Raw genomic sequence first — 26,777 nt, 5'->3', positions numbered from 1 at the left:
CAGAATGTCATGCCTTTGCCTACAGTGTATAGACTGACAGAGCCAGCCACTGCCCCCCACCCCCCAATCCTCAGTAATGAGAGTGTAAACCAAGGTTGGAGGCAAGTTCTGAAGCTGCTCCAATGTTAGCAATGTCTACAGCAAGGGTAGCCCTCCAGATGTCATTGACTCCCATCAGCCCCAGACAGCATCACCAATGACCAGGAGATGGTGGGAATTGTAACCCAACAATATTTGGAAGGCACCATGTAGATTTCTCTTGGTGTCAGTATCCGGTATCCTGAGGCAGCTGCAAGGTCCTGTAAGGATGTCTCATGAATAGGGTGGCCAGGCAAGAAAAAGTGCAGGGCATCTGAACCACTAAAGGTTGTGTAGGAGAGAGGATAGTTGTGGAAATTTCATGCAGGTTGTACCTGTTGAAATTCTTTCCTTTTGTTGTGTATGCAGGGGTCCTTCCCTCTTTTCATCTGGTGCCTCTACTGACCCCAGCTCCCTCCATACATATACATATACATATACATATACATATACATATACATATACATATACGTTTATGTATGTATTCTAGACCAGCACTCTAAGCAGCATTAGGTCGCTGGATCTCACCATACGTTTCATTTCTCACAATGACCCTGACCTTGTGCTGCTTTGAGTTAAACTTTGTGAAACCTTGTAAGGTTATACAACCCAAAAGGAAAAAGGGACAGGAGCCTGAAACTGGATAAGCCTTGGAAAAGGCTGTATGTGGTACTCTGAAGGATAAATGAGGTGGATTCACTTGGTCCCTAGGCACAAGCCTAGGGCTCAAGGCCGCAATACCTCAAGGACTGCCTCTCTCCATATGAACCTAACCAGATCCTGAGGTCATCCTCTGAGGCCCTGAATTGTGTGCCTCCTCCACAAGAGGCTTGGAGGGTTGCAACATGAGATGCCTTCATTATACACATTTTGGTGCCAGGCAAAAACATTCCTCTGCAACCAGGCCTTTGGCTGATTGACATGTGATGTCCATTTAACTGTGTTTGTTTTTGTTCTTATTTTTATTATGATTTTTGTGGTTTTTATATTGAATTTTTTTGTTGGGAACTTCCCTGAGGTAGAGTATTTAGAGTTGGCTGAGATGTGACAGAGGAAAAAAGGTTGCAGTCTGGTAAAAGCGGCAAGTTGGAGAGAGGCTTAGAGTGCGATGGTTGGTTTCTTTTTGGAATCTACAATTGTAGATTGGGAGAAGCAAAACCCTCTTGAAGTGCCAATGCTGTGTACCCTTCCATTGTAGGCTCAGGTTGTATATGTGTGTAAGGGCCTTCTTGGTAGCGGCACCCACCCTGTGGAATGCCTTCCCATCAGATGTTAAGGAGATGAATAATTATATAACATTTTGGAAACATATGAAGGCAGCCCTGTATAGCGAAGCTTTTTTAAGGTTTAATGTTTTATTATGTTTTTATATATGCTGGAAGCCACCCAGAGTGGCTCGAGGAACCCAATCAGATGAGCAGGGTACAAACAATAAATTGTTGTTGTTGTTGTTGTTGTTGTTGTTGTTGTTGTTGTTGTTAAACCATATATTGTAAAAACACCACAGTTTCCACTGTTCCTCTTTCCTTAAAGGAAAGATGAACCCCTGGGATCTTGCACCACTCAAAGATTGGAGTGGCATGCAGCTCTGGTATGTTAAAAGTTAACCACTAGTCCATGGTGAGTTACATACAGTAGACACATTTTAGGCTGGAGTTGGGAAGCCTCAGACCTGGGGTCTGAATGTGGCCCTCCAAGTGTTTCTGCTTGGCCCTCTGAACTCTCCCTACACCACACTCCCTCCCAAGCACCACCCCCTCCCCAGGCCACCCCCTTCACTGTTTTGAGCTCTCCTAGGCTCTTTTTGTCCACCTTGAATGTGCCTTGATCTCGTGGTTGCTCAGATGGAGAATAAAGGCAGGTGTGTGAGTATGCGTAGAAGCTAGTCTACTGTACAAAGGCAGCATTTTCATTTGTTGCTCTTTTGCCTCTGGCCCTGCCCGTCACTAACATGTGGCCCTTGAAAGGTTGCCCAGAATGGAATGTGACCATCAGCGTGAAAAAGATCCCCCATCCCTGTTTTAGGAGAATCCCTGAAAAGAGGCATTTGTGTCCCAATGGGTGCTTTGAAGAAGACTGAGAATCGACAACAATGCATGGTTAATAGAAGTTTATGTAGCAGCTGAGTTTTGATATGTCTAATTTGAACAAAGACTTATACAATGGAGGGCAATAGCATACAAGGCAAAATTATTACAATCAGAAGCAATACGAGGACAGAAATTAATATAGACAAACTCAGCACCAAACACAAGGATGTTATAGTATGATGTTTATACTGTGCATCCTTAGGTTCATTCTATAAATCAATGCAAATTGGTACAGTGCAATAGAATAGAATACAATGCATTGCTTTTATACAGATTATAGTAACACATTATGGTAAATGATAGGGGAGGGTGGTAGTCTGATAAAGTGATGGCTGCACAGTGCTAGCAGTTTAGTAAACTACAGTCAAACACGGCTGATGTGTACTACAACTCTGATAACATATTCACCAGATATACACCTTGGTTAATAAGAGACAGCATCTACCCACTGAACAATCATAGTTCAAGAAAGCAACCATTTAGTGCTGTGAGCTTTAACAGCTGAATAGCACTGAAATCTTGAGCCAGATTATTATTATTAGTTCTCTGCCCAATCAGTTTGCTAATGCAAAGTGGTTCATACAGTTAGCTATGACCATGCTAAGCAGCTGATTAGCACCAAATGGCTGATCAACAGCAGCGGCAAATCTCTTTTTTAGCTGGACTGTGATCCTAGGAAAACTCAAGTTATAATTGTTGCTGCCTTGTGGTCCAGGAGCAGAGGACAATGTAATGCAAATGTGACAGGATAAAGTTTCAACACTTCTCAAACACGAAACTAATGCAACCGTGAAAAGTAATTCAACACAACACAGGGAAACTTTGGCTGATATTTTGCACTATGCAAGCCAAGTGGGAATGATAAAAAGCTGAGAACTTTTAATCTTCATTGATTTGACTGCTGGAGATTTGAACATGCCCAGAACTCTCTCCAGTAGAAATCAATAGCCTTGGAAAGGGCGTGTGCTTGCTGCCACCCATGAAAAACTCTTTGCTTATCAGGCTCCTCTCTTTAAACATGGTGATAAAGGAAGGGGCCTTTACTGGTTGCATCAGTTCTGACCCCTTTTGATCACAGTCATTTTGTACACATTTTTCTGTTTGTCTATAGGAGGGCAAATAATGGAGTCCTCTATTGCAAGTATGAGGGAAATGTGGACAAAAGGACTTAAATTTGGAAAGCAAAAACAGCTACTTATCTTCTACTTTTATCAGTACACCTAAGACTAAACGCTTGCTCTCTGGGCTGCAAATTGGCAACATATCAATATGGCAATGCTTCTAGAAACTGCCGCTGCGGAATTAATGGCTCAGGATTTGGAGGAAATTAATACAAAGTGTAGAGCAACGAAATAGCTTTGGAGCTTTTCACCAATTTGGATGGCTCCTGCTCAGATCCAGTTTTCTGCAACCCGTAAGTTGCTATAGTTGGAAGGAAAAGATAAATCATTCATTTTATTACTCATGGGTGGTTGATATGCTATTCTTTGTTGTTTATTTCTTTCACTATTGTTGCGCTCCATATTGTTGGCACTGGCAAAATTGCTGTTTGTTGCTCAGTTTCCATGCACTTGCAATATCGATACAGAAAGTTGTTTACTATTTGTGATAATGTTCATGTAAAGTTGAGGTCGCTTTCTTCAATGACCTGTTAACCATCTTTTTGAAGCAAAGTTGGCTGTGTCGATTATTGCAAAAGATGGCAAAGCAAACAAAGTAACACTGAAGTTAATGTTTTCTGACATTAATGCTTTGTTGTATTATAGCAGACAAAAATTATAATGGAAAAAGACTGAGAGAACTATATAATGGAGAGAAAAAGCAGGGTCTTATTCTGCATATTCTTCATCGTGAGATAAGGAGGAAGGTTACTTCACCTGTGGAAACAGAAGAGGTGGGGCGAAGATTAAACAATCCATGCATGTTTATCTGAATGATTTGGGGATGAGATCAGGACACCTAGGACATTGATTCTGCTGTTGCTGGAGAACAGCGAGTTAGAAGCCAATTGATCTCATGTCCATTTTGTGACAGGCAGAGGACATTCTATCAGCACTAAGTAGTCAAACAAGTAGGTAGATGTGCATATCCATATTAACACAGGTCTGCAAATGCAAGTTTGTCCTCACTTGCTCACACTTAATAACATTTGTCAAATGTACACACACAAAACGATTTAGGACCATGAGAGATGGTGTCCACAATTAATTGTTGGGTGAGAAGAAGAAGAAGAGTTTGGATTTGATATCCCGCCTTTCACTCCCTTTAAGGAGTCTCAAAGTGGCTAACATTCTCCTTTCCCTTCCTCCCCCACAACAAACATTCTGTGAGGTGAGTGGGGCTGAGAGACTTCAAAGAAGTGTGACTGGCCCAAGGTCACCCAGCAGCTGCATGTGGAGGAGCGGAGACGTGAACCCGGTTCCCCAGATTACGAGACTACTGCTCTTAACCACTACACCACACTGGCCAGTGCCTTCTACATTTGTGTGGTGCTTCCAAGGTTTGACTCTAGCCCAGGGTTTCCCAAACCTGAGTCTCCAGCTGTTTTTGGACTACAATTCTCATCATTCCTGACCACTGGTCCTGCTAGCTAGAGGAGGGAGAAAGGTTGTTTTCTGCTGCTCCAGAGAAGCGGACAAGGAGCAATGGATCCAAACTACAAGAAGATTCCACCTAAACATTAGGAAGAACTTTCTGACAGTAAGAGCTGTTTGACAGTGGAATATGCTGCCAAGGAGTGTGGTGGAGTCTCCTTCTTTGGAGGTCTTTAAGCAGAGGCTTGACAACCATATGTCAGGAATGCTCTGATGGTGTTTCCTGCTTGGCAGGGGGTTGGACTCAATGGCCCTTGTGATCTCTTCCAACTCTATGATTCTATGATTCTATTCTATGATTCTATGATTCTATGATGGGAGTTGTAGTCCAACAACAGCTGGAGACTCAAGTTTGGGAAACGTTGCTCTAGCTCGTTCCCTTTTTACCTTGATGAAAGTGACGAGTCCCCCATAGAAGATTGCAACAGTGAAGAGGACCATGAAAGTGGAAACTTTGTTCCAGACGCTGTTGGCCTCCTCGAGTTCACTGTACTCATCTTCGTTTTCATTGCGGATATCACACAGAGCAGCACCCATGATGGCACAGTCCCAGGAATCTGCAGGTGAGATGATATGGTTACTCCTTGGAGAACAGATGGAGGAGAAAGTCTTCGGAAAAGCAAGAACAAAGTACAGCAGCAAATATATGATGAAACAAATAAGAGACAAGGGTGCGTTGAAGGCATGTTGGTTTCTATTTTTTGAATATAGACCCCACAAAGACCAACAGTGTTCCTAGGGCATCTTTAGAGGATCAGCATACAGTGTGGATTTTGTGCAAAAGCTATATCTGGTTATTGGATCGGGGCACAAGATGCAACTGAAGAAGAAAGAAAGAAACACCTCATTGATTATTACTTTAATATAGAACTGCAGGATACATTAACATTGTGCGATATAACAGAAGGGACATCCCATCTAGCGGGATGTGAAGACAGCAGGCAGGCCAAATCAAGATGTCAAGGAAATTACATTGTCTTCGCAATGAAGTGAATTTATCTGGTGGTAAGGTGCAGATAAGATGTATTTTACCGGAAAGGGAATTGGTTCTTCTGATTGTGATGTTTTCAGAGGAGACGTGTGCTACAAGGCATGCGTAAGAGACTCCTGTCAGCCACTTGTTTGTGGGGACTTCAAGTATGCTCACTAAGGAACATCTTTGTTTTTCATGGTCACATTTCAGACCATGAGCATCATAACCCTTCAGTGACATTCCTTTTTTCTCCTCCTCCCACTTCACGAAGATCTCTCCTGGGTAGAAGTCTCTGACCACGCAGAATAAGGTTACATTTAAGTCATCATTGGAGGACTGTTGCTGGAGGTAGACTTTTGGGGGCTTCATTGTGCCTGTGTTAAAAAAAGGGAAACAAAAAATGTTAGAAGAAACTACTATGGACATATTTGAAATTTACCCTGTTTATCAGTCTTTCACTTTCCCCAGAAAACCATTGGAATTATATTTGTTGTTGTTACAACTGGGGTGGCTCTCTAATAGTATTTTCAGCATTCTGAAAGGTACAACACCCATAATTCTTTGTGGAAACCATGAAAATGAAACTGACATAAAAGAGATAAAACTTCATTGCATATACAAATCGTTAAGATTAGCAGCTTCAATCCTGTGCTTGGGTGGCTTTAAATGTAGGTGATGGACAGCTGTGTTTGCTCAATATTATTTTGTGTTGGCTGCAGTCTGAATTAGCATATTGAGCAAAATGGGTTAGTACTTTGACTCAATCTCCAGTAACTTTGGTGTGTTCCTGAATCACTCTGTTTTGCTCTCAGTGTCTCATATGCTCCTGCCCACCCTTTTTGTAAGTCCTCACCATTCCTTCGCTCAAAGTGTCGCTTGGTTTCTCCTAGGCCATTTTGGATGCTACAGGTGAACTTCACAGTGGTTTTCCATTCAGTCAGATTCACGCGCAGTTGTCCGTAGATCCAAGAAGTGCTGTTGGTTTCATTCAAGAATGTGGTAGTCACAGCTTTTGTGTTGGCAGGTTCTCCATCCATTGTCCAACTGACTGTTGAGTTGATGGTTGCATTTGCAAGGGGCATCATGCATGTCAGAACGGCACTTTTGTTTATAAAGAGATCTTCAAAGAGCGGTGGCTGCATTTTGATAGCTGTCTTGTTAAGAAGTGGGGCCATTCCTTCAAAAACAAATAATCATCAGATTGAACGGGTTTGAGATGTGCTCTTCAGAAATCACCCTATCTGTTGGTTTAAGGTGCCATATTGTAATGACTAATCCAACCACAAGAGAACCCTGTGTTGGACTAGCTCATGAGTCTTAAGCAAAAGAAGTTTATGATTTGGATGCTATAACCAGTTCTATAGAAAATGGAAGAATCGTCCAGTTTGAGGTGGAAATGACAAAGTGTGTGTTTGTGAAACCAGCTCAAGAGAGAGAGAAATATGTGGTCCAGCATTATGTCCAACTGATTCTACCACCTTTGGGTGGCAACAGGGACTTGACATTCAGAAATATAGTCAAGTGCTCTGAGCATGTGGTTTCCACATTGCTAAAACATCTACTTCATCCCCCAATCAACCCATCACTACCCCCTATTCTGTGCACACAATTGATCATCAAATCAATTGCCACAACTATCAGCAAACTGCTGCTCTTTCCATTTATCTCTAGCTAGTATGCAGTTGTTAAAGGCATAGAATAAAAAAGTGGTATCTTAAACTTGCCTTCTGCCCTCCGATTCCCTATGACATCTTAGGAGCTTGTATGAATAATGATAATTGTGGCTACTTAGTGGTAAGGGCTAAGCACTCTGCAGAGCCACTCTGTTTCCCATTAGGATTGGGTTCCTTATGGTTTCAATGTAGTTTACCTGTATATTATGACTTACCAGAATGATGCAAGTCCTTCTTAATCATGGTGTTGGTTGAGCTGTGATTCACAATGCATGTATAGATTTCTGGCTCTCTCCACTCTTCTCCGCTGAGTACCCAACTGCAGGTCTTCTGGAACTTCCCATTACCAAGTGGGACCAGAGCTGAGGAATTAGTACTGCAGCTGAGCCTGTGTCCTTTGGTGGCCCATTCAATGTCTATATTTTTGGGATAGAAGTCGGTAGCAAAGCAAACAAGTTTCTGGCGTCCCCCATCTTCCGAGGTGTGGAATGCTGTCACCTGCGGGGGAGCTGGTTGCAGAAAATCTGAAATGAAAGGGTTGACCTTTTGGTTGCAAAAGAGAACATGCACGGATAGAGAGCAGAGTTCCCTGTCAGTTCAAGTGCCTGGTTAATGAACACTGAGTTTGAACACTGGGAAGTACACACATTTCCTTAGAAGTAAAGCTCCTCTTCCCAATGATTTCAGTGGAAACAACTAATGGAGGCTTGTTTCCAAGTGATGAACGCACACATACATGTTCAGCACCTGATGACTGCTGCAAACACCACATTCCTGCCATAACACCACAGACAGAGCTATCTTACCTCCGAAGTCAGCAGAGAAGTGCTGCTTTTTGATGGAGGAAGTTTAGCGTTCATCTGAATGTTGAGTTGTGATCATTGAGTTCATGCGTGTATGAACTAACCTTCATTGTGGTGAGAATTGCTGCTGAGCAATTCTTCAACTCTCTTTTTTAGTGGCGGTGACCCACACAACAATTTCTTCTGTGCAAGGTTAAGCCGCCTTCTTTCATTGGCTAGTGGAGCATTTTCTTACCAGACTTACCATACAAATGCTCACTGGCATTCTTCATAAGAGTTAAGGACTCATGCCCCACAATGCAGGAATAGAGGGCTCTGCTTCTCCACTCAGATGCTGGGACTTTCAGAATGCTTTGGATGGTAAAAGTGGGGCTTCCAGCTTGGGCTGTTGGAGGCCCTGTGATATATTCAGAGACATCTATGTCTGTGTCATTCTTCTTCCACCTGATGAATATTTCAGCTGGGGAGAATCCAGAGACCTCACAAGCCAACCAAGCTACAGCTTGGGATGTAAGTTGTATGAATTGTCTTGGCGACAGAATGACCAAGTTGAAAGATGGAGCTTTAACATGGTTGGAATCTATATGGAAGGGGATGAAAACAGAAATGCTGACAAGGTTGATATTCAATTAGAAGACACACGAAGAGAGAGCACTATGTTGGTGGTGGTGGGGAATAGCGAATCACACTACAGTGGTGCCTCGGTTTTCGAACAGCTCAGTTCATGAACAACATGGAAATCGAATGCTGAAAACCTGGAAATAGGTGTTCTGGTTTGTGATCTTTCCTTCGGAAGCCGAATGTGTTCCGTTTTGAGTCCTGAGCTTCCGTTTTTACTGTTCCACTTCTAATTTGCATCCCCCATTGTAATTAAAGTCTTCCCTTTCCGTTTTCCAGTTGCGCTGCTAATTTGCCTCCCCCATTGTAATTGTAGTGTTCTGAGGTGATATTTGGAGCTTATATTTTGAGTTTTTGTTTTTGAGGCTTTTTCGGTTAATTTGTTTTTGTGACTGTGTGAAACCCAGCTCAGCTACTGATTGATTGATTGTGTGACTGCAGAAATGGACAAAAGCCCCCCCCCCCATCCAAACAATGACTATCATCAGTGCAGGTACGAAAAAAATAATTTCAATTTTTATCATCTGCAATACTGTTTTATTTATTTTATATTACAGTACATTGATTATTGCTTTCATTTTATGGAGCAATGGTCTCATTAGATAGTAAAATTCGTGTTAAATTGCTGTTTTAGGGGTTGTTTTTAAAAGCCTGGAATGGCTCTTTGCATTACTTTCTATGGGAAAGCGCGCCTTGGTTTTTGAATGCTTTGGTTTTTGAACGGACTTCTGGAACGGATTAAGTTTGAGAACCAAGGTACCACTGTATTGATATACTGAAGACTGTATTTAATTTCCATGCTAAACTATGAGATCTATGTCCATCTGAAGCCCCATTACTTTCTCATAAATTCGAGGCCTAGTCTCTGATGGTTGAGTGATGAGGGACAGGCACCACATACATTTTCCTCTATCCATCCGTTGGTATGCAGAATACTATTTCCTTTGGAGATGCTATTTTCATAACCAGTAGTTGTTGACTTATCACACATTTCTTCCATATCTTCCCTCACCTTTGTTTTTTTGGATGGTCTGCTTCATGTCCGGAAAGAATGAGCAGGGATGAGAAATTAGGCACTGGATTGCATTTCCAGAATCCCAGGCCTCTCTGGTGATGGTCAACTGGCTTTGTAAGCTCTGGGTGAGGTTTGTGTGGCTTGTGATGTTTGCTTTTTCGGCATTCTTGGTGTAGTTTATGCCATTCACCATCCAGGTGAGCATGGCATGGTCCAGTTCATATCCCACAACAAGGCAAATAAAGAGAGCTTTACTTTGGGTTAGTAGTTTCTCAAGAGGTGGCTTCAGGAGGTAGAGACTGGGAGGTGGGACGCTCCCTTTACATGCTAGAGGGGAACAAAAGACAAAGATGGATTTTTATGATGGTCAGAGTAAAGCACTTGGCAGGAAGATAGAGAGAAATGGGGCACTGTGAGGAGAAGAGGAGCTGAGGGGTGAAGGGAGGTCCTAACTTTTTCAACAACACATTTGGAAACTGCACCAAATTCCCCATGGTGTAGGGTTGCCATACGCCTGGAATTTCCTGGACATAGCCAGAATACTGCAGTCAGAAGCAGTGTCCCATGTCGACAGTGCCGTTTCCGGCCAAAATGCTCAACAACTTTGGGCAAAACTAAAAAAAAAACAACTTCAACAATTTTTGTCTCCGGATTTTCACTTTTTGAAATATGGCAGCCGTATCTGGTGAAGCCAATCATTTCCCCTTCAGATGGCCTATATTAGTCAAGTCCTCAGAAATGTGATTTATACATTCTATGCCCAACACACTATTGTAGTGCAGGATGGGATTGTCTACTGATGACACCTGATTGCCTGGCAGTCTGTTTGCCTTAGATATGACAGGAACCAGGGAAAATGTAGGAGAGCAGGACAGTAGAGCAAAAGCATGAGTTTTCTCTCTGGGGAGTGAAATGGACTAAGGAGAGCAAGAGAGGGAGAAAGTGTGTGTGTGTGTGTGTGTGTGTGTGAGAGAGAGAGAGAGAGAGAGAGAGAGAGAGATTCTGCAGTGGGCTTGGAAAATCACCTGTGCACTTGCTGATGCTGCTTGTCTGGATGTTACTTGTATCAGGTTGCCTTGCCTTGCAGGTATATTTCTGTAGCGTGTTCCATTCCTTCAGGGGCACAACCAAGTCTCTCCTGGTATAAAACTGGCCAGCATTCTTCAGAAGGTTTGCAGGCTTGGGGGCCTCTTGAGCCTTCCCACTGGCCTCCCAGGTGACTTGGATGTTCTCTAGGGAGTTGCCATAGATGGAGCAGACTAAAGTGATGTTACCACTGTTCCCCACTCCTGTGCTGGGACAGAGTGGATCAGTGCTGAGAGTCAATGAGAGAGCTGTCGGCACAATCCAGTCTGAAGAGAAAGAGAGGGAAAGACAAATCTATTTTGTAAGACTGTGGTGAGCGTTGGATTCTTCAAAATAACACTAGTGACGCTGGAATAAAACCATCAGTGGTTTGGGAATAGTATGTCCTATCTATATTCTTTTTCTTCCTGCTTTGCCTCTCCCATATTCAGCTTTGTATCTCAATTTTTTCACTATTGCTTCTGTCCATGGTTCAGCCATCAGAACCTGCTGTCCCAAACCAAAGAACTTTGTCTCTTAATTTCTGTCCAACTCCAGAAAACTCATTGGCTGCTCTGATGATGGGTGGCTAACTAGGCCTGACTTAAGTGGCTTACTTAATTTTCATTGTCTAACTGAGGGATTCAGCCCAGAAATTCTGGCAATTTGTTGTGTGGTTTATTGTTCAACATTACCTTTTTTCGAGATGTTCCTGACCACCTTTGTATTTGTTGCCTCATGCACCACCTCACATGTGTTGATCTCCACTTCTTGCCATTGAGAGATGGGCATTTTCAACTGGTTGCTGGAACTGTATGTCCCGTCTGCCATCTTTTGTTCCACAAATGTTACTTTCTTGTTTTGTGGACCAGCCTTCCACTCGATCCTCACATTTGGGGGTCTGTAGTTAGATGCGATGCACTTCAGCGTGATGGTTTTATTTTCTTGGTCTATTGACTGCAGGAGTTCAACAGTAGGTGCTTGAAGCTGGTCTGTGAAGAAACTTCTGTTATAAGTAGCCATCATAAAGTGGGAAAGAGTAGCATTGCAGGGTGGGTTAGGAAGACATCAAATTACCTGTATTAAGAAAAAGGAAGTCCTCAGGAGCATAAGCGAAAGAAATGAAGAAATTCTTCATGAGTGAAACAAAGTGGAACAGCAAACAGGACCTTGTGTGAATTCCTGGCATAGGCGGTAGAAGTGTTGTTGTGCGATAGTTGGGAGAAGCCGACAGAACTGAATTTTGAGCATGCGCAGAAAGTGTGGCAGGGGGTCAAGAATCAGTTGGGTGAACCCAGCAATGCTAGGTGCAGAGCAGAGGTCCTTAGGTCAATGAAGTTAAGAGTTGTGTTTGAATGAGGATATATTGTCTTCACAACTACTTACGCCTAAAGGTTATCCTGTCTGTGTGCTGAGTTCAGAGGACAAGACAATTCTCTCCAGTATCAACAGTTTGGAGAGACTCACCAAAGCCTGAACTCTGATCCACAGATGCGCCCAGTTTTTCTCAGGTGAATGTGTAAACTTCTCATTGAAAAGCAGAGAAGTGATGCGAGGTGGTAAGAATGCTCTGCCTGTGGTGTTTTTTGATAGCCGCCTTGCACATGCAAGTCATCACCAGAAACATTTGTACAATGAATATGCATGGAAACATGCCGTGAGGTTTTGCTGAGAGTGCTGCACAACACATCTGCCTGCACGGGCTTTAGGGTTAAGCTTCACACCATGAGTGAGATTTCAGGAGATATCTTACCGAGGCTTAGTTACATCCTGACTTCAAATTCGTTGTATATTAGGTTGCATCCTGTGAGTGTGTACTCTTGGTATGCGATCCTTTGCCCTGGTCCAAGTGGATTACCATCCCACTGTTAGTCTATGCTTTGGTCCCTGTTACACACGCACCCCCTCCCAGAGGCAGAGCAAGGTGGGGGGTGGGGCGCCCCAGGTGCCATCCCTGACGGGGGTGACAAAATCCTGGCCGGGCTGGATTGCGTCCCCCTGCCGCGCCAGACCATTCCCCCCGGCCCAGACCGCCACTCTGAATCGTGCCTCCTGGCCCGGCCACGACGGCGGAGTGCGTCCCCTGACCTGGCCATGTGGGTCGGATCGAGCCCTCCCTTCAGGTGTGATCATCCCGCACCCTGGGTTGGGAGTCACAGGGGCAGTGCGCCATTACCGCGTGCTCCCGTCTGGAGGAGGCAGGCAGGCAGGCCCATCCTGTCCCTCCTGGTGGGCTCTGCGCTCGCCGCCCCGTCCCTCCCAATGGGCAGTTCGCCCCACCCCTATAGGTGGTTCACACCGCCCCAGGTGTCAGAGAGGCTTCCTCCGCCACTGCCCTCTCCTCACAGAAATATTCAGATAGCTCAGTTGGTTAGAATGTGGTGCTAATAATACTAGGGTCGCAGGTTTGATCCCTGTAAGAAACAGCTGCATATTCCTGCATGCAGGGGTTGGACTAAATGATCCGCAGGGTCCCTTCCAACTCTAATCTATGATTCTATTATTTGTAGCTGCAACCACTGCAAATTAGGGGCATGCAAGCACTCTCGGCCCTGTTGAAGGAAACCCAGCGGCTCAGTGTTGATTCTCCTCTGTCCTATGTCTTCCGTGTTCTCCATCTACTCTTCTCTGAATCAAGGCACAGTTGCCTCTTCCTATATTGCTGAATAGGTGGCTACATCCCAACTGTAGCGTTGCACTGGTGTAACACTGATGTAACACTGGTTGCACTAGTGTGCAGTGTGAAATCTGCATTGGCAGAAGAACCCTTGTACCAAATCCCAAACTTTTTACCATACCCTACTTTTCATTCATTCATTCATTCATTCATCATTTTATTTGTATGCCGCCTTTCCATAGTTAAAACAACGCTCAAGGCGGCTTACAACATGGCAAGATTTACACAATTACCAACATAACAAAAGTCATCAACAATAAATAAAACACACCAAGAAATACACAACCAAATGGAAAGCAATTTCCACATAAATCATAAAATCTAAAACTAAGAATACAGCATTAATATCAATCACAATTTAAAAAGACATAGATAAAAAATAAAAGCATTTTTTTTTAAAAAAAACCCCAAACAAACAAAAAACAGAGCCCTCCCAGCAGCAGCAGCAGCAGCACTCCTTTATGGAGTCTGTCAGGCCCCGCCCCAAGCCAGGTGGAGAGAAGCAGGGCAGGGCCCTTCAGGCTCCCAGCAGGTCACTTGTCAGGGCTTTTTAAATGAATATAGCAACTTACAATATTTAGAGATAAGAGAAAGGAACAAGACCTTTTCCTGTGAACAGGCATTTCTTAGCTTTGGTGCATCTATCTCCTAGCAATGAACATGTGCCCCCCACTCCCAATGTTGTGACCTACTAAAAAACGCAACCTTCTCTAGAGAGGAAAGTGTTAGAAGATTATCATTCATACAAAGAGCCTGACCGATCTTTGCAACCTCAGCACCCACCTTGGGAGATTCACTTACCAATGGGTACCTTTTCACTCTTAGTGAGTGGCTGGTTGGACGAGGAATGGTGGACCACACAGCTGTAGCTGCCGCCCTTCCCCCCTGCTTCGTCTCTGCCAATTTTAAGGATGCTGTAAGTGGTGTACCCCTTCCCAGCTGGTGTCACTGGTCCGTTGTCATACAGTGTCTCATTCAGGATATTGTTGTCCTTCTTCCATGAGATGCTAATTTCCTCTGGGGAAAACCCATTCACATTGCAGACAAGAATCAGGGCCAGGGTACTCTGGAGCGAGACGTCAAGGTTGGCTTTTGAAACGGTGATGGAGGGCTCTATGGTTTCTGAATTCAAAGGAGGGAGACTATCATGATTAATGAAGCGCCTAGCTTTGTGCTAGCAAACTTGCTCAGGACAATTTCTCTCTCTCTCTCTCACACACCCCCCCCTCTCTCTCTCACACACACGCACATGGTTTGTGTATGTGAGAGAGACTCATAAACCAATTAAAACAATCCACAATGCAGCTCCTAGACTGGTGACTGGGAGTGGCTACTGGGACCATATAACGCTGGTTCTAAAAGATCTGCATTGGCTCCCAGTGCGTTTCTGAGCACAATTCAAAGAGTTGGTGTTGAACTTTAAAGTCCTAAATGGCTTTGGTCCTGTATACCTGAAGGAGTAAAGGTAAAGGACCCCCTGTATGGTTAAGTCCAGTTGAATTTGACTATGAGGAACGACGCTCATCTCACTTTTCAGGCCGAGGGAGCTGGTATTTGTCCACAGACAGCTTTCCGGGTCATGTGGCCAGCATGACTAAACCGCTTCTGGTGTAATGGAACACCGTGACAGAAACCAGAGCGCACGGAAACACCATTTACTTTCCCACTGCAGTGGTACAGTACCTATTTATCTACTTGCACTGGTATGCTTTTGAACTGCAATTGTCTCCACCCCATCATTCAGCCCAGACACTGAGGTCCAGCTTTGAGGACCTTCTGGTGGTTCTCTCATTGCTAGAACTATAATTACAGGGAACCAGGCAGGTAATGGTGCCTGCCCTGTGGAACGCCCTCCCATCAGATGTCAAAGTGTTAAATAACTATATGATTTTTCGTAGGCATCTGAAGGTCTTGTTCCGGGAAGCTTTTCATGTTTGATGCATTGTTTGTTTGTTTTTTGTTTCTTTCCCCCTCTGTATTGTATTGGAAGCCACCTAGAGTGTCTGAGGTAACCCAAGTCAGATGGGCAAGGTATAAGAAATAAATTATTATTATTATTATTATTATTATTATTATTATTATGATGATGATGTGGGTGCCTCAGTGATTTCTCACTGCATGCACCAGAACTATGTGGTTAGGCCACAAACACCAAGAAGAATCACAGCCAATTACTGGTCCTTAAAGGTAATAATGTAGAAAGTTTGTAATCAGAGCAGAAGGAGAACTTGATAGCTGAGTTTACTTCTAGCAGCCAGACCTAGACATCCATACTTACGTGTCTCTTTCTTGATTGTTAATTGTTTGATGACTTCTTCATAGCAACCTCCAGCCACTTTGCAGGTGAATCTGGTACCCTTTCTCCATTGTTCCAAAGATATCGTGTGGGTGTTTTTAATCTCCTGTACTCCACTCATGGTCTTCTGACCCATAGTACTGGGCTTGCCATCCACATCCCAAGTAACTTCAATGTTTTCAAGGCCAAAACCAACCACAGCACAAGTAACATTGGCTGTCCCTTCAAACAGGTCTCTAAAGGATGGCTTGATGATGGAGACAGTAGGTTTTAGCAGTGAAGCATAGCAGGCTGGAGAGGAGGGTAAGATACAGAGATTGGGAAAGATCCTTTAAAATCCTTGAATGTGCAAAAAACACACCCACCCAAGATGAGAACGAACACTACCTGTCCATAGTTACTTGGAAATGAACTCCATTAAATACAGAGGGTCTTGTTTATCAGTAGATATGAAAGGGCTGTTGCATAAACAAATATTGGATGTATGTCCCTTTTTTGAGGTAAAATGTGGATAAAATCATGTTTCCCCATTTTTACTTTTTTCATTTGTAAAATCTAGGCATAATTTTATTGGGATTGATTTGACTGTAGAGAGAAACTATCTGTATTCTCTCTGTCTACTTTGTCAATTATATCCATCACCTCCCCCCCAATATGGCCGCTGAGACCATATAACACCAGTCCTGAAAGACCTGCATTAACTCCCAGTACATTTCTGAGCACAATTCAAAGTGCTGGTGCTGACCTTTGAAGCCCTAAACGGCCTCGGCCCTGTATACCTGAAGGAGCATCTCCACCCCCATCATTCAGCCCGGACACTGAGGTCCAGCTCTGAGGGCCTTCTGGCGGTTCCCTCCCTGCGAGAAGCCAAGTTACTGGGAACCAGGCAAAGGGCCTTCTCGGTAGTGGTGTCTGCCATGTGGAATGCCCTCTCATCAGATGTCAAGGAAATAAACAACTACCTGACTTTTAGAAGACATCTGAAGGCAGCCCTGCTTAGGGAAGATTTTAATTTTCGATGTTTTATCGTGTTTTTAGTATTCTGTTGGGAGCCGCCCAGAGTGGCTGGGGAAACCCAGCCAGATGGGTGGGGTATAAACAAACAAACAAACAAACAAAACAAACAAACAAACAAACAAACATCTCTCCCTTTTAGGTGACCTGGTCTTAAGCTGTTTATAACATAGCTCTGTTGCATACATCCTGGCAAGCCCCTGGTAATAATACATAAGCTTCACCCACCCATCATTCCCTTATCCTTAAGAGCTGGTAGTTCTTACCCTGGCACTTGCTGGTGTTGTACATTATGATGTCCGGACTGCGAACTGATCGAGCTACTTTACATGTGTAGATGTCCCCTCTGTCCCAGCTCTCTTTGGTGATATTCTGTCGGACAAATCTGGAGTAGCTACTGCTTTTCCCTTGGTCCGCTGCCAGTGACACCTGCACTCTGCCCTGCTCCACTTCTCCATTCCTCAGCCATTCCACATAGGCTTTCCCAGGGCCAAGGCTCCAGAGGAAGCATACCAGCTCTAGGCTGGTCTCTGCGCCCTGCTCACCGCAGCTTGGGGTCAAGATGTTAACTTGGATTGGCTTTGAAGCTTGTAGAGTACAATCTGAGAGCAGAGAGCAGATTTTTGTTATGTTTGCTGGATTAATTCGTATAAGAAAGCCTACAGAAAACCTATATAAGATGAGGCAAGATAGAAAAACAAACTATGAAAACGCTAACAAGTAAAACATAACCTAAAGTATTAACACAGGGGTGGAATGGTTCTTCAGATGCTGTTTGACTCCTCTCTGCACCAGTCAGTCTGGCCTAATGGTCAGGATGATGGGGGTAAGAATTCAGCAACCTCTGGAGGAACATTGGCAGTGGCGTAGCGTGGGTTGTCAGCACCTGGGGCAAGGCAAGTAATTTGTGCCCCCTAACCCGTGGATTTGCGCCCCCTAACCCTAACCCCCAGGTGTTGTGCCCGGTGCGGCCAGCCCTCCCTGCACCCCCCACGCTACGCCACTGAACATAGGTTCTCATCTGTGCTTTAAAACAACAGCAGAACACACAATGCCCTCCATACCTCAAGAGTTGGGGTTTAGGTTTCTATTTTAAAAGTGTCCTTCCTTTCAAAAACAGCATGAGAAAAAGAGGAAATCTGGGGAGAAACTATGTGCGACATTAAGTGCATTCTTTCATATGGTGTGCATCTTTTAAAAAATATTAAATAGCAGCTGCTGGAGCATGGGAAAGTGGGCTAATAGGATTTGCATGTGGTGTGTACACAGAGAGGAGATTAATCATTTCCCTCCAGACTGTGATCCTGACAAAATCACCCCATCCTGAAGCTGCTACTGCGCATGGGAGAGAACATAAGATTGACATCAGTGGTAGCTTCCAATTCATGCCAAATAGCAGCTGGAGAAGGGAGGGGGGGCACAATTTTCAATTGGATCACAGTCCAGGAGGAAGAGGTTACCTGTATCTTGGAGCCTCCAGTAGCTGATTTTTTATATCGTTTTTAAAAAGGATGCACAAAACCATAATCTCTGTGTTTAATGTCAAACATCCTCCAGCTCTCAAAGGGGACAGGTTCATCTTTCAAATGCCCATGCTAATAATGCCCATTGTATGCTTCACATGAGCATTTTACAAAATTGACTGGAAATGTATTGGGGAGCCTGGAATGTCACCTTAACGGTGGCTGCTCTCTGTCACATCATGGTTGTCAACATGGCAGAATGTGATAAAGCATGTTGTGATTGAAGGATGTGCTTTTAGCCTTGTTGAATCAGTTCCCTGGAATGCTCTTCCTTGAAAAAGTGTGTTCTCCTGCATGAAGAGCACGTGTTGCGGTGTGAGCTAGCAAGACACCCACTGTTGCTGGGCAAAAAAGAGTTTGGCCACCATTATCATTGTGCTGCCTGTTGCTTGGGAGATTTAAACGTTGCTATTTCATTATTGACAGCCATAGCTCTTAAACACTCTGCGCGCAGCGTTGAGCTTCCTCTTTTCGCTGCATGAATCGGAACACCCGCCCTCCCTCCCTGTTTTCAGGTTGTTCGCTTGACCTTGCTATACCTGTCATGGGATCATGTGCTTTTGGGGCAGGGGCCCGGTAGGAATTTTGTTGATTTGGCTGATTGGCTGGTGCCATTTGGTTTTTGCCTACTGCGTAGCAAATTATCACAACTTGTAAGGTTGCGGTTAGGCATTGGTTTTGGAATTGGTTAGTGGAGGGGTATGGATTGGCTGTGCCTGCCCCTCCAAAGTGCTGCTGCTGCTGCAGGGGTTTTCCATTAAAGGAACCCTGGGGCTCGCCATGCTTTTGTCCAAACCCCTGTCAAGGGGCTAGGGCCACGCAAGAGCCCCTGGGAGCATTTGCGGAGAGGTGAGGCATGGTTCCCAGTCCCATCTCTCTCCCCAAAATGTTTTTCCCCTTTCTGACTTCGTGGGTGTGCGAATGTCAGTCAGTCCCCATGTGGGGTCAGATAGTCGCAACCAATGCCTAAGCAACCACTCACATCCTTGTAATTTTAATAAAGTTGTGGCCAGAATTATGCCCAAAACCTTAAACTAAAATTATGTGTCAATTGTGTTTTATTGGGGGGTGTCTTGGGGACCTCGACACGCAATGACAGAAGCCCTAACGCTGTTATGCTTTCAGTATATGTTGCAGCTGTTTCTCCCATGCCTTCCCTAATTAGTGCATTCTATTTCTGCAGCTTTCAGTTTTTGTTGACCTCACATTTCCAGCTTTGTTTTATAATCTGCATTAGATTCAGATTTTTAAAATTATGTCTTTTTTGATCGTAGTGGTCAGTTTTGTTTTGTTTTAAATGCTGAAGTGAATTAAAAACATGGGTACAATTGGTTCAAAAGAATAGCTGACTTTGTTTGTGTGCAGCATTTTTTAAGATCTCACAATCTGCTTTTGTCCCCCACCCGCCGCTGCCATCCCACATCTTACCATTATAGTGGATGGTTGCTGATGGTAGTTCCCCCTTTTTTGTCTTCTGGTTCACAAGGCACTGATAAGATTTTGTTTTAAGTTCTTCCGAATGGACTGTCAGCTGACTGGCACTGTAAAATCTGCTGCCTATTTTTTGCTGTGTTGCTGGGAACGTTTTTGCTTGACTGCTGCTGGGTTGCCACTCAATAGTTGCAAAGTTTACCATATTTGCAGCAAGGAGGCAGGCGAAGGTTACATCTGCCTTGTTTTCATCGGAATCACAGCAAGGCATCAGGGGGAACAACAAAGGAGTTTCATCTTGAGCTATAGGAAAGCAAAAAGAGAGGGCAGGTAATGGGGAATACGAAAAGACAGAAATAAATCTGTTTACACTACAGAAGCTTTTACAAATCCCACTGTCTCCAATAGGGTTTTTTCCCCTAGTGTTGCTGTTGCTAGTAGTCGTAGAGAAGTTTTCACATTCTTAGTTTTCAAAGCAGTCTAGCTGTCAGGTACTGGGCAGAGGAGGAATGGTGGAGACCGTCTCCCCATCCTGACCCTTCCAGGGAGGAGGAAGAGGAAGACAGTATAGATTTACAACAAGGGTTTGCAGGAGGTCACAGCTCAGAGGCAGATGCGGGGGAAAGTTGGGGAATCATGGGAGAGGACGAGCAGTCAGAGCCAGAGCAACACCTGGCTGACATGTTGTCATTAGAAAGCATTCCACACCCTTCATCTCCAAGAAACCGGCGGGCCTTAAAAGTAGGAGTGCAAAGAACTCAAAGACAGAGGGCACATAGTAGCACCTGTTGAAATGATGAATGAGGAAGTGGGAGAGATGGGGGTTTGGGGTGGAGTTTCACTTGGGACAACGCCATTATCCAAGAGGCTGGGTTCTATAGCCTCTCTCTATAAAGACTGAAAGAGAAAAGGATAGTAAGAAACTTTTTCTTGTCCTTATACTTTCTTGGTCAACCAGCTAGGAGCCGCCGACAGCGTTCCTGAAACTAGAAACAAATCTTATTTTGCCCCATTTAGACAACGTTTCTCAGTCATCATGTGATGCTGCTTCCATCCTTGGAATCCTCCTCAATCCTCACCTATATCACTATATTTCCTTTTGTACAGAACCACAGCACACGGCTTGATTTAATCTGATTTTCAGCTAAGCATTACAGAGGTCACACAAAACATTACCTGGTGGAACAACAATCCATGTGGCAAGCAGCACATCAAAACCTTCCTCCACTAGCTTCATTGCTCCTCTTCCCACTCAGTTCATAACAGAAATGGGATTAATCTATGATCCTCCAGAAATTATATCTGCCTCAGTTTACCAGAAAGCCATGCCTTAATGCTACAGAACTCTAGTGTGTTGAAGACTACAAGACATTTCCAATATAGGACTTAGGGTTGTATTTCCTTTTTTAAAAATTATTATTATCCTTAGGCACCAACAGAACACAAAAAAGCTATACATTTACGTCATTTGTTACAAAGATACAAAATTAATAAAAAGAAAATAAACTCATATATTTTGACAATAAATCTTCTTTAAGTACATCTAATTTCCTGTCCCCTCCATACTTAATTTCATATTTACTAACTTGTTGCATTAACCTGTCTGATCAATAAAGTACAATAAAGTATTACCGGTATTTCTCCTGCGTCCTTGTTTCTTAATACAGCTACAGACGTTATTCAAAGGCAGCGACTGAGTTCATACTACCACAATTGCTCTTAAGATAAACTTTGAAAACTTCCCATTTTGCAATAAATACTTGTTTCGAATTGTCTTTCATATTTTCGGTTAATTTAGCTCTGCATATTCAACTTATTTCTGTAACCATTCTGACCTGGAAGGGATTTTATCACTTTTACAATTAGTCACTATTAGAATTCTCACAGCGTCAGTGGCATATAAAAATATTTCTCTTACATTCCTAGGAATGGCTGGTCCTGTAATTTCAATTAAAAAGGCTTCTGGTTTTTTTTATAAACGAAATCCTGAGTTCTATATACAGTGGTACCTCAGGTTAAGTACTTAATTTGTTCTGGAGATCCGTTCTAACCTGAAACTGTTCTTAACCTGAAGCACCACTTTAGCTAATGGGACCTCCTGCTGCTGCCGCGCTGCCAGAGCAAGATTTCTGTTCTCATCCTGAAGCAAAGTTCTTAACCTGAAGCACTATTTCTGGCATAGCGGAGTCTGTAACCTGAAGCGTATGTAACCTGAAGCATATGTAACCCGAGGTACCACTGTAGAAGATTTTATTTTTTTTACATAGCCACCACATATGGAAGATTGTACCAATTCCTTCTTTACATCTCCAACAAGTACTAGATACATTTTTTATACATTTTGGAGAGCTTCCATGGAGTCAGGTACCATCGGTACTGCATTTTTTGAAAGTTTTCCCTCAACATGTAACATGCCAGGAATTTCCAATTTACTTTCCATAAATTTTCCCACTCTTTCAGATCTATATTGTACCCAAAATCATGATTAAATGGGCCCAGGGTTTAGGGTTGTATTTCTCATACTCACAGGGAGCTATTAGGCCATTCTGCTCTGTCTCATTCTACTGCCCTGCATGAATTGAGAGCGTACCCTAGAACGGAAGTGGGCAGAAGGTACCTTAAATCTTGATCTAGCGGCAGATCAGTGAGCAACTTGCAGCAGAATGGCAAAGATTTCTGACTCCCAATTGCATAAGAATAGCAGCAACAAAATACAAATTATATTGTTGAAGGAAATAAAGCTTATAGAAACCTGAAAGTAGATTTTTGTGCAAAAGAACTACAAGCTCTGTTGAGTTCTTATATACAAAAGCAGTTCCTTGGTTCAGAGTTCTTTAATTCTGCATCTTTTGCATCATGCTCTGGTTAGTGCATCTCAGGTTCCTAGTGATAATAAGGTAGATCCCACAAGCTTAATATCCACCCAACTGTACTCCAGAAAACATGCACTAGTTCTCTGCTTCTACCCATTCCAAATGAACTGCATTTAAGGAGAGTATGCGCACTATTATTGATCTTCTGATTGCAACCCCTCTGATGAGTCTCTGAGGAGCCCCACAGATTTTAGGAAGCCCACCTCAAAGCTACTATTTATATAAATAATAAAGATTATTTATAGAGTGTGACTGTGGACTGAATTTTGGCAGGAAGAAAACTGAACACATCCCTGTGTCCCACAGATGTCACATGCTTTATGTCGCAAAAATCCCTTTTCCTAAAGGGAAGGCCATGCAATTCAAGAGGAGTGCACAAACCCATAGCAGCTGTTTCAAGGCCCCACAACCCAGCTTTACAGACTTGGTACACATACCCCTAAACATTTTGTGAATCTGAGTTTGGCCTCATTGAGGGGCAGTATTTCAATATGAGTAGGAAAATGAGAGTACCCCTAAACATTTTTAAAGAAAAAAGCACTGGCTGCCCCCCAAAAGTAACTCTTCCACCCATTCGACTCCAGATTTCTCATGCTGTTCCCCCTCCCCTCCTCCTCTGCCCCACTCATTTTCCCAGGGTCTGGCTGAGTTGTTGGGGTTTTCCTGCATGTGTGTTTTAATGGAGCTGTTCAAATATTGCCCACCCTTCTAATCTACCCTCCTTTCTTGGTGTGTCCATTCCCTCCCCCCCTCTCCCCTTTGTCCTTGACGAAATGAAGGTTGTGTGGCAGGGGCTGGTTGTGACCACATGAGTACTACTAGACGTTTTTCAAAGTTCTTTCTCTCTCCCTGCCCCACTCTTTTGCTTTACCTGGGTCTTGTGAGAGAAGGAAACGGGGGGGGGGGAGGGAGAAAGAGGGAGGCAGAGGCTTGCTTTGCTTAGCTGAGAGGTGTTTGTGGTCAGCTGGGCAGTGATCAAAGGAAAACAAGAAAGAGACAATGTTGGAGCCAGAGGGAGGAAGGAAGAGACAGAGGGAAGGAAGGAAGGGAAGAGGAAAGAGAGTGGGTGAGATGAATCTAATTGTTCTTCTTGGGACATCTTGCTGGCGCAGGTGTGGAAGAAGAAGAGCTTGAATTTGATATCCCGCTTTATCACTACTCAAAGGAGTCCCAAAGCAGCTAACATTCGCCTTTCCCTTCCTCCCCCCAACAAACGCTCTATGAGGTGAGTGGGGCCGAGAGACTTCAAGGAAGTGTGACTGGCCCAAGGTCACCCAACAGCTGCATGTGGAGGAGCGGAGACGTGAACCCGGTTCACCAGATTACGAATCTACCGCTTTTAACCACTACACCACACTGGCTCTCACTACACTGTAGCTCATCATTCTAAATCAGCCTTCCTGCTTAGAAGTGCCAAGGGAAGAAAACAATCAAAGCTTTCTCAACTCATGAAGTTGATTGTTTTATTCCCATGGCACTTCTAAGCAGGAAGGCTGATTTAGAATGATGAGCTACAGTGTAGTGAGAGCCAGTGTGGTGTAGTGGTTAAAAGCGGTAGATTCGTAATCTGGTAAACCGGGTTTGCGTCTCCGCTCCTCCACATGCAGCTGCTAGGTGATCTTGGACTAGTCACACTTCTTTGAAGTCTCTCAGCCCCACTCACCTCACAGAGTGTTTGTTGGGGGGAGGAAGGGAAAGGAGAATGTTAACCACTTTGAGACTCCTTCAGGTAGTGATAAAGCGGGATATCAAATCCAAACTCTTCTAACCACCTCTAGGAATCGGCTCCTTACGTACTGCAAGATGGAGACTGGGTCAACATAACTTGTCAGCCCATGACTGACAGGCCTACCGCACAGACCTACAACTTCACTTTCATGGCTCCTCTATTCAAAGTGGAACCCTCACCAAATCAAAAAAGAAAGCCATCCCCAAGAGTAGCTAAGATGACAAAAAGGTCCTTTGGCTTCCCACCCTGCAAGGTCTACCATTTCTCGTTTCCTTTGCCTTTCAACAGCATCTCCACATTCTATCCCTCTAAAGTAGAGCACTAACAACCTTCCAATATCTAATGCGGGAAGCACACCTGCCGTCTTGAAATCTAGTTAGCTCTTTCAAAATAATTTCATCAATAAACTATCCCTTACTGCCTCTGGTTGAAATAGTGTCTTGGGATTCAGTCATAATTACATCATAATTATAAGTAGCAACTACAGCAACAGTAATAATTTACAAGTAAGACACTGTGTCAGTGAAGAATATATCTTTATTGCAGTATTACATAGCAATCATGATATAAATGAGAAACATTCTAGTCGGTACATATTGTGCAATGATTCCTTGTCTGTTGAAAGTTAAAAGTGCAATATTCACATTAAGACTTTCGACCAGGTATACAACTATAGCTGAAATAAAACATGACTACCAAAGAGATGCTGGAAACACACATATACACTCAGAAAAGTGAAGCAAAATTGCACCATAGCTCTAAAATGTAAACAGTGGGTCTAAATCTAGTTCAAGCCAGTGAGTATCCTGAGGTCATGATGCAAAGCAAGACAGAAAGGCTTGCATCCTTCCTTCTTCTCCAAAAGTGGACAAAGAAGTCAAGTCCTTTATTATGTTGCTGGTAAATAGAGAAGTCACTGTCCGTTGCCAGAAGACCCTTCACGCTGCTATTTCACCTGGAATTAGGAAGGAAGAAATAATTTCGCTACTGAAGAAGTGCATCATGCAAGGACCTACCGTTCTGCAGCCTCTCATTCTGCGTAATGTGGACTACCCCCAACCCCAACCCCAATGATGTCAGAGAATGCTGGGCTCATGAAATAAAGGGTGAGAGGAAAGAGCAATAGTGGGAGTGGGTAGAGGAATGGATGGGGAAGAAGCTGAGATGAACTGGAGAAGAGCTGCTGAGGAATGAAGGTTGGGAGAGAAGCCATGGTGGAAGAGAACGGAGAGAGAAGTGGACAGGCAACAAAGTAGAGAACAAGTGAGCACCAGCTACTGACTGAAGTTTGACTTGCCGAATGTTTTCACAAAATGGCGCCTGTCCTTGGAGCTTGTTCCGGCCTACTCTTGTGAAGCCCACTGGCCCTCTTGCCCTCCCGGTTCCACTTAGCATAAGAGAATGGCTATTGCCTGTTTCACTTTAGTACCCTGCCTTCCATTTGTTTTTACCTTTATGACGGTCACAGTGGCACTGTAGAACAGGCTCACGAGAAAAAGGATGATGAAAGTGGAAAGGATGGATGAGATGTTTTGGAACTCCTCGTCATCGACGTCCACGATCCCATCTAGGTAAACTTTGGACAATACACGGAGGTCAGCACTTTCTGGATGGTGATTTCTTATTGCAGCTAAATGACACAGAGAGCAAGAGAATGTTGCACAAACAAGGTGAGGGCTGAGGACCTCGGGGGGAAATGGGAAAGAGATGATTTGGGAGGCAGCAGAGTTCTGTTTTTAGTTAGTGATTTTCAAGCAAGTGGCAAATTATTGCTTAGTGGTGCCTCAGGCACACCAGAATTCTGCACTTGTGGTATGAATGAGGGGTGCAAATTAAAGATCTACATCTATCTATGTAAATTCACGGGAATGAAGGTTGCAGGCGATTGCATGCAAAATGGCAAAGCAACTAAAGTGAGCTCATGCCCAAAGAGTTGAATTCATGCTTCTTGGAGCCATAGATTTTTTTAAAAATGAGATCTGCATAGCAATACCTACCTAAGGAATGGGGAATGAGATGTCACAAACTAACCCTGTTAAGCCCTCATGAATTTGATAATAATTTTCCTCCTGGTCCTGATGTTTTTGTGAAGTCCTTGGAAGGACTGCATTCCAACTTGCAAAAACCGCCTGTTACAATACAGCTATTATAGAGCCATAATATGATGCAATCTAATTTTTGGAATTGATTTTGCAAAATCCACTCTGCAATGAAGGGAAGAGAAGATGTCTCATTTTGGGATATCCCTGTGCGCGAGTTTATGTCTCATTCATTAGTTTTATGTGTCACTCGTTAGAGGATTGTTTTCTACGATTATTGTTATTT

At 43.7% G+C, this 26,777-nt stretch overlaps 1 protein-coding gene and 1 gene segment (V, D, J or C); both read right to left on the bottom strand.

Moving 5' to 3' along the window:
- The window catches only part of LOC308461715 (immunoglobulin heavy constant mu-like), a 61,593-nt gene that overhangs the window by 14,222 nt on the left and 20,594 nt on the right, over positions 1 to 26,777 (bottom strand).
- The window catches only part of LOC308461686 (uncharacterized protein), a 98,303-nt gene continuing 73,699 nt past the window's right edge, over positions 2,174 to 26,777 (bottom strand). For 4 of the 5 annotated variants that reach the window (XM_080978810.1, XM_080978811.1, XM_080978814.1 and 1 more), the window contains 13 exons: positions 19,848 to 20,153; positions 17,163 to 17,498; positions 15,865 to 16,173; positions 14,388 to 14,708; positions 11,605 to 11,901; positions 10,870 to 11,196; positions 9,842 to 10,171; positions 8,456 to 8,791; positions 7,624 to 7,932; positions 6,589 to 6,912; positions 5,795 to 6,109; positions 5,150 to 5,319; positions 2,174 to 4,045 (listed from right to left, as the gene is read on the bottom strand). In XM_080978810.1, coding sequence (XP_080834936.1) covers positions 4,037 to 4,045; positions 5,150 to 5,319; positions 5,795 to 6,109; positions 6,589 to 6,912; positions 7,624 to 7,932; positions 8,456 to 8,791; positions 9,842 to 10,171; positions 10,870 to 11,196; positions 11,605 to 11,901; positions 14,388 to 14,708; positions 15,865 to 16,173; positions 17,163 to 17,498; positions 19,848 to 20,153 — 3,689 coding nt within the window. In that variant the 3' untranslated portion in view covers positions 2,174 to 4,036. Of the gene's footprint in view, positions 4,046 to 5,149; positions 5,320 to 5,794; positions 6,110 to 6,588; positions 6,913 to 7,623; positions 7,933 to 8,455; positions 8,792 to 9,841; positions 10,172 to 10,869; positions 11,197 to 11,604; positions 11,902 to 14,387; positions 14,709 to 15,864; positions 16,174 to 17,162; positions 17,499 to 19,847; positions 20,154 to 21,026; positions 21,235 to 26,777 lie in introns of those variants that run through there. The other variant, XM_080978812.1, reaches the window with a different exon arrangement.

This window comes from Podarcis pityusensis, assembly GCF_964106645.2.
Source record: "Podarcis pityusensis genome assembly, chromosome: 13".
NCBI classification, from domain to species: Eukaryota; Metazoa; Chordata; class Lepidosauria; order Squamata; family Lacertidae; genus Podarcis; species Podarcis pityusensis.
This window is presented reverse-complemented; position numbering and strand designations above follow the sequence as displayed.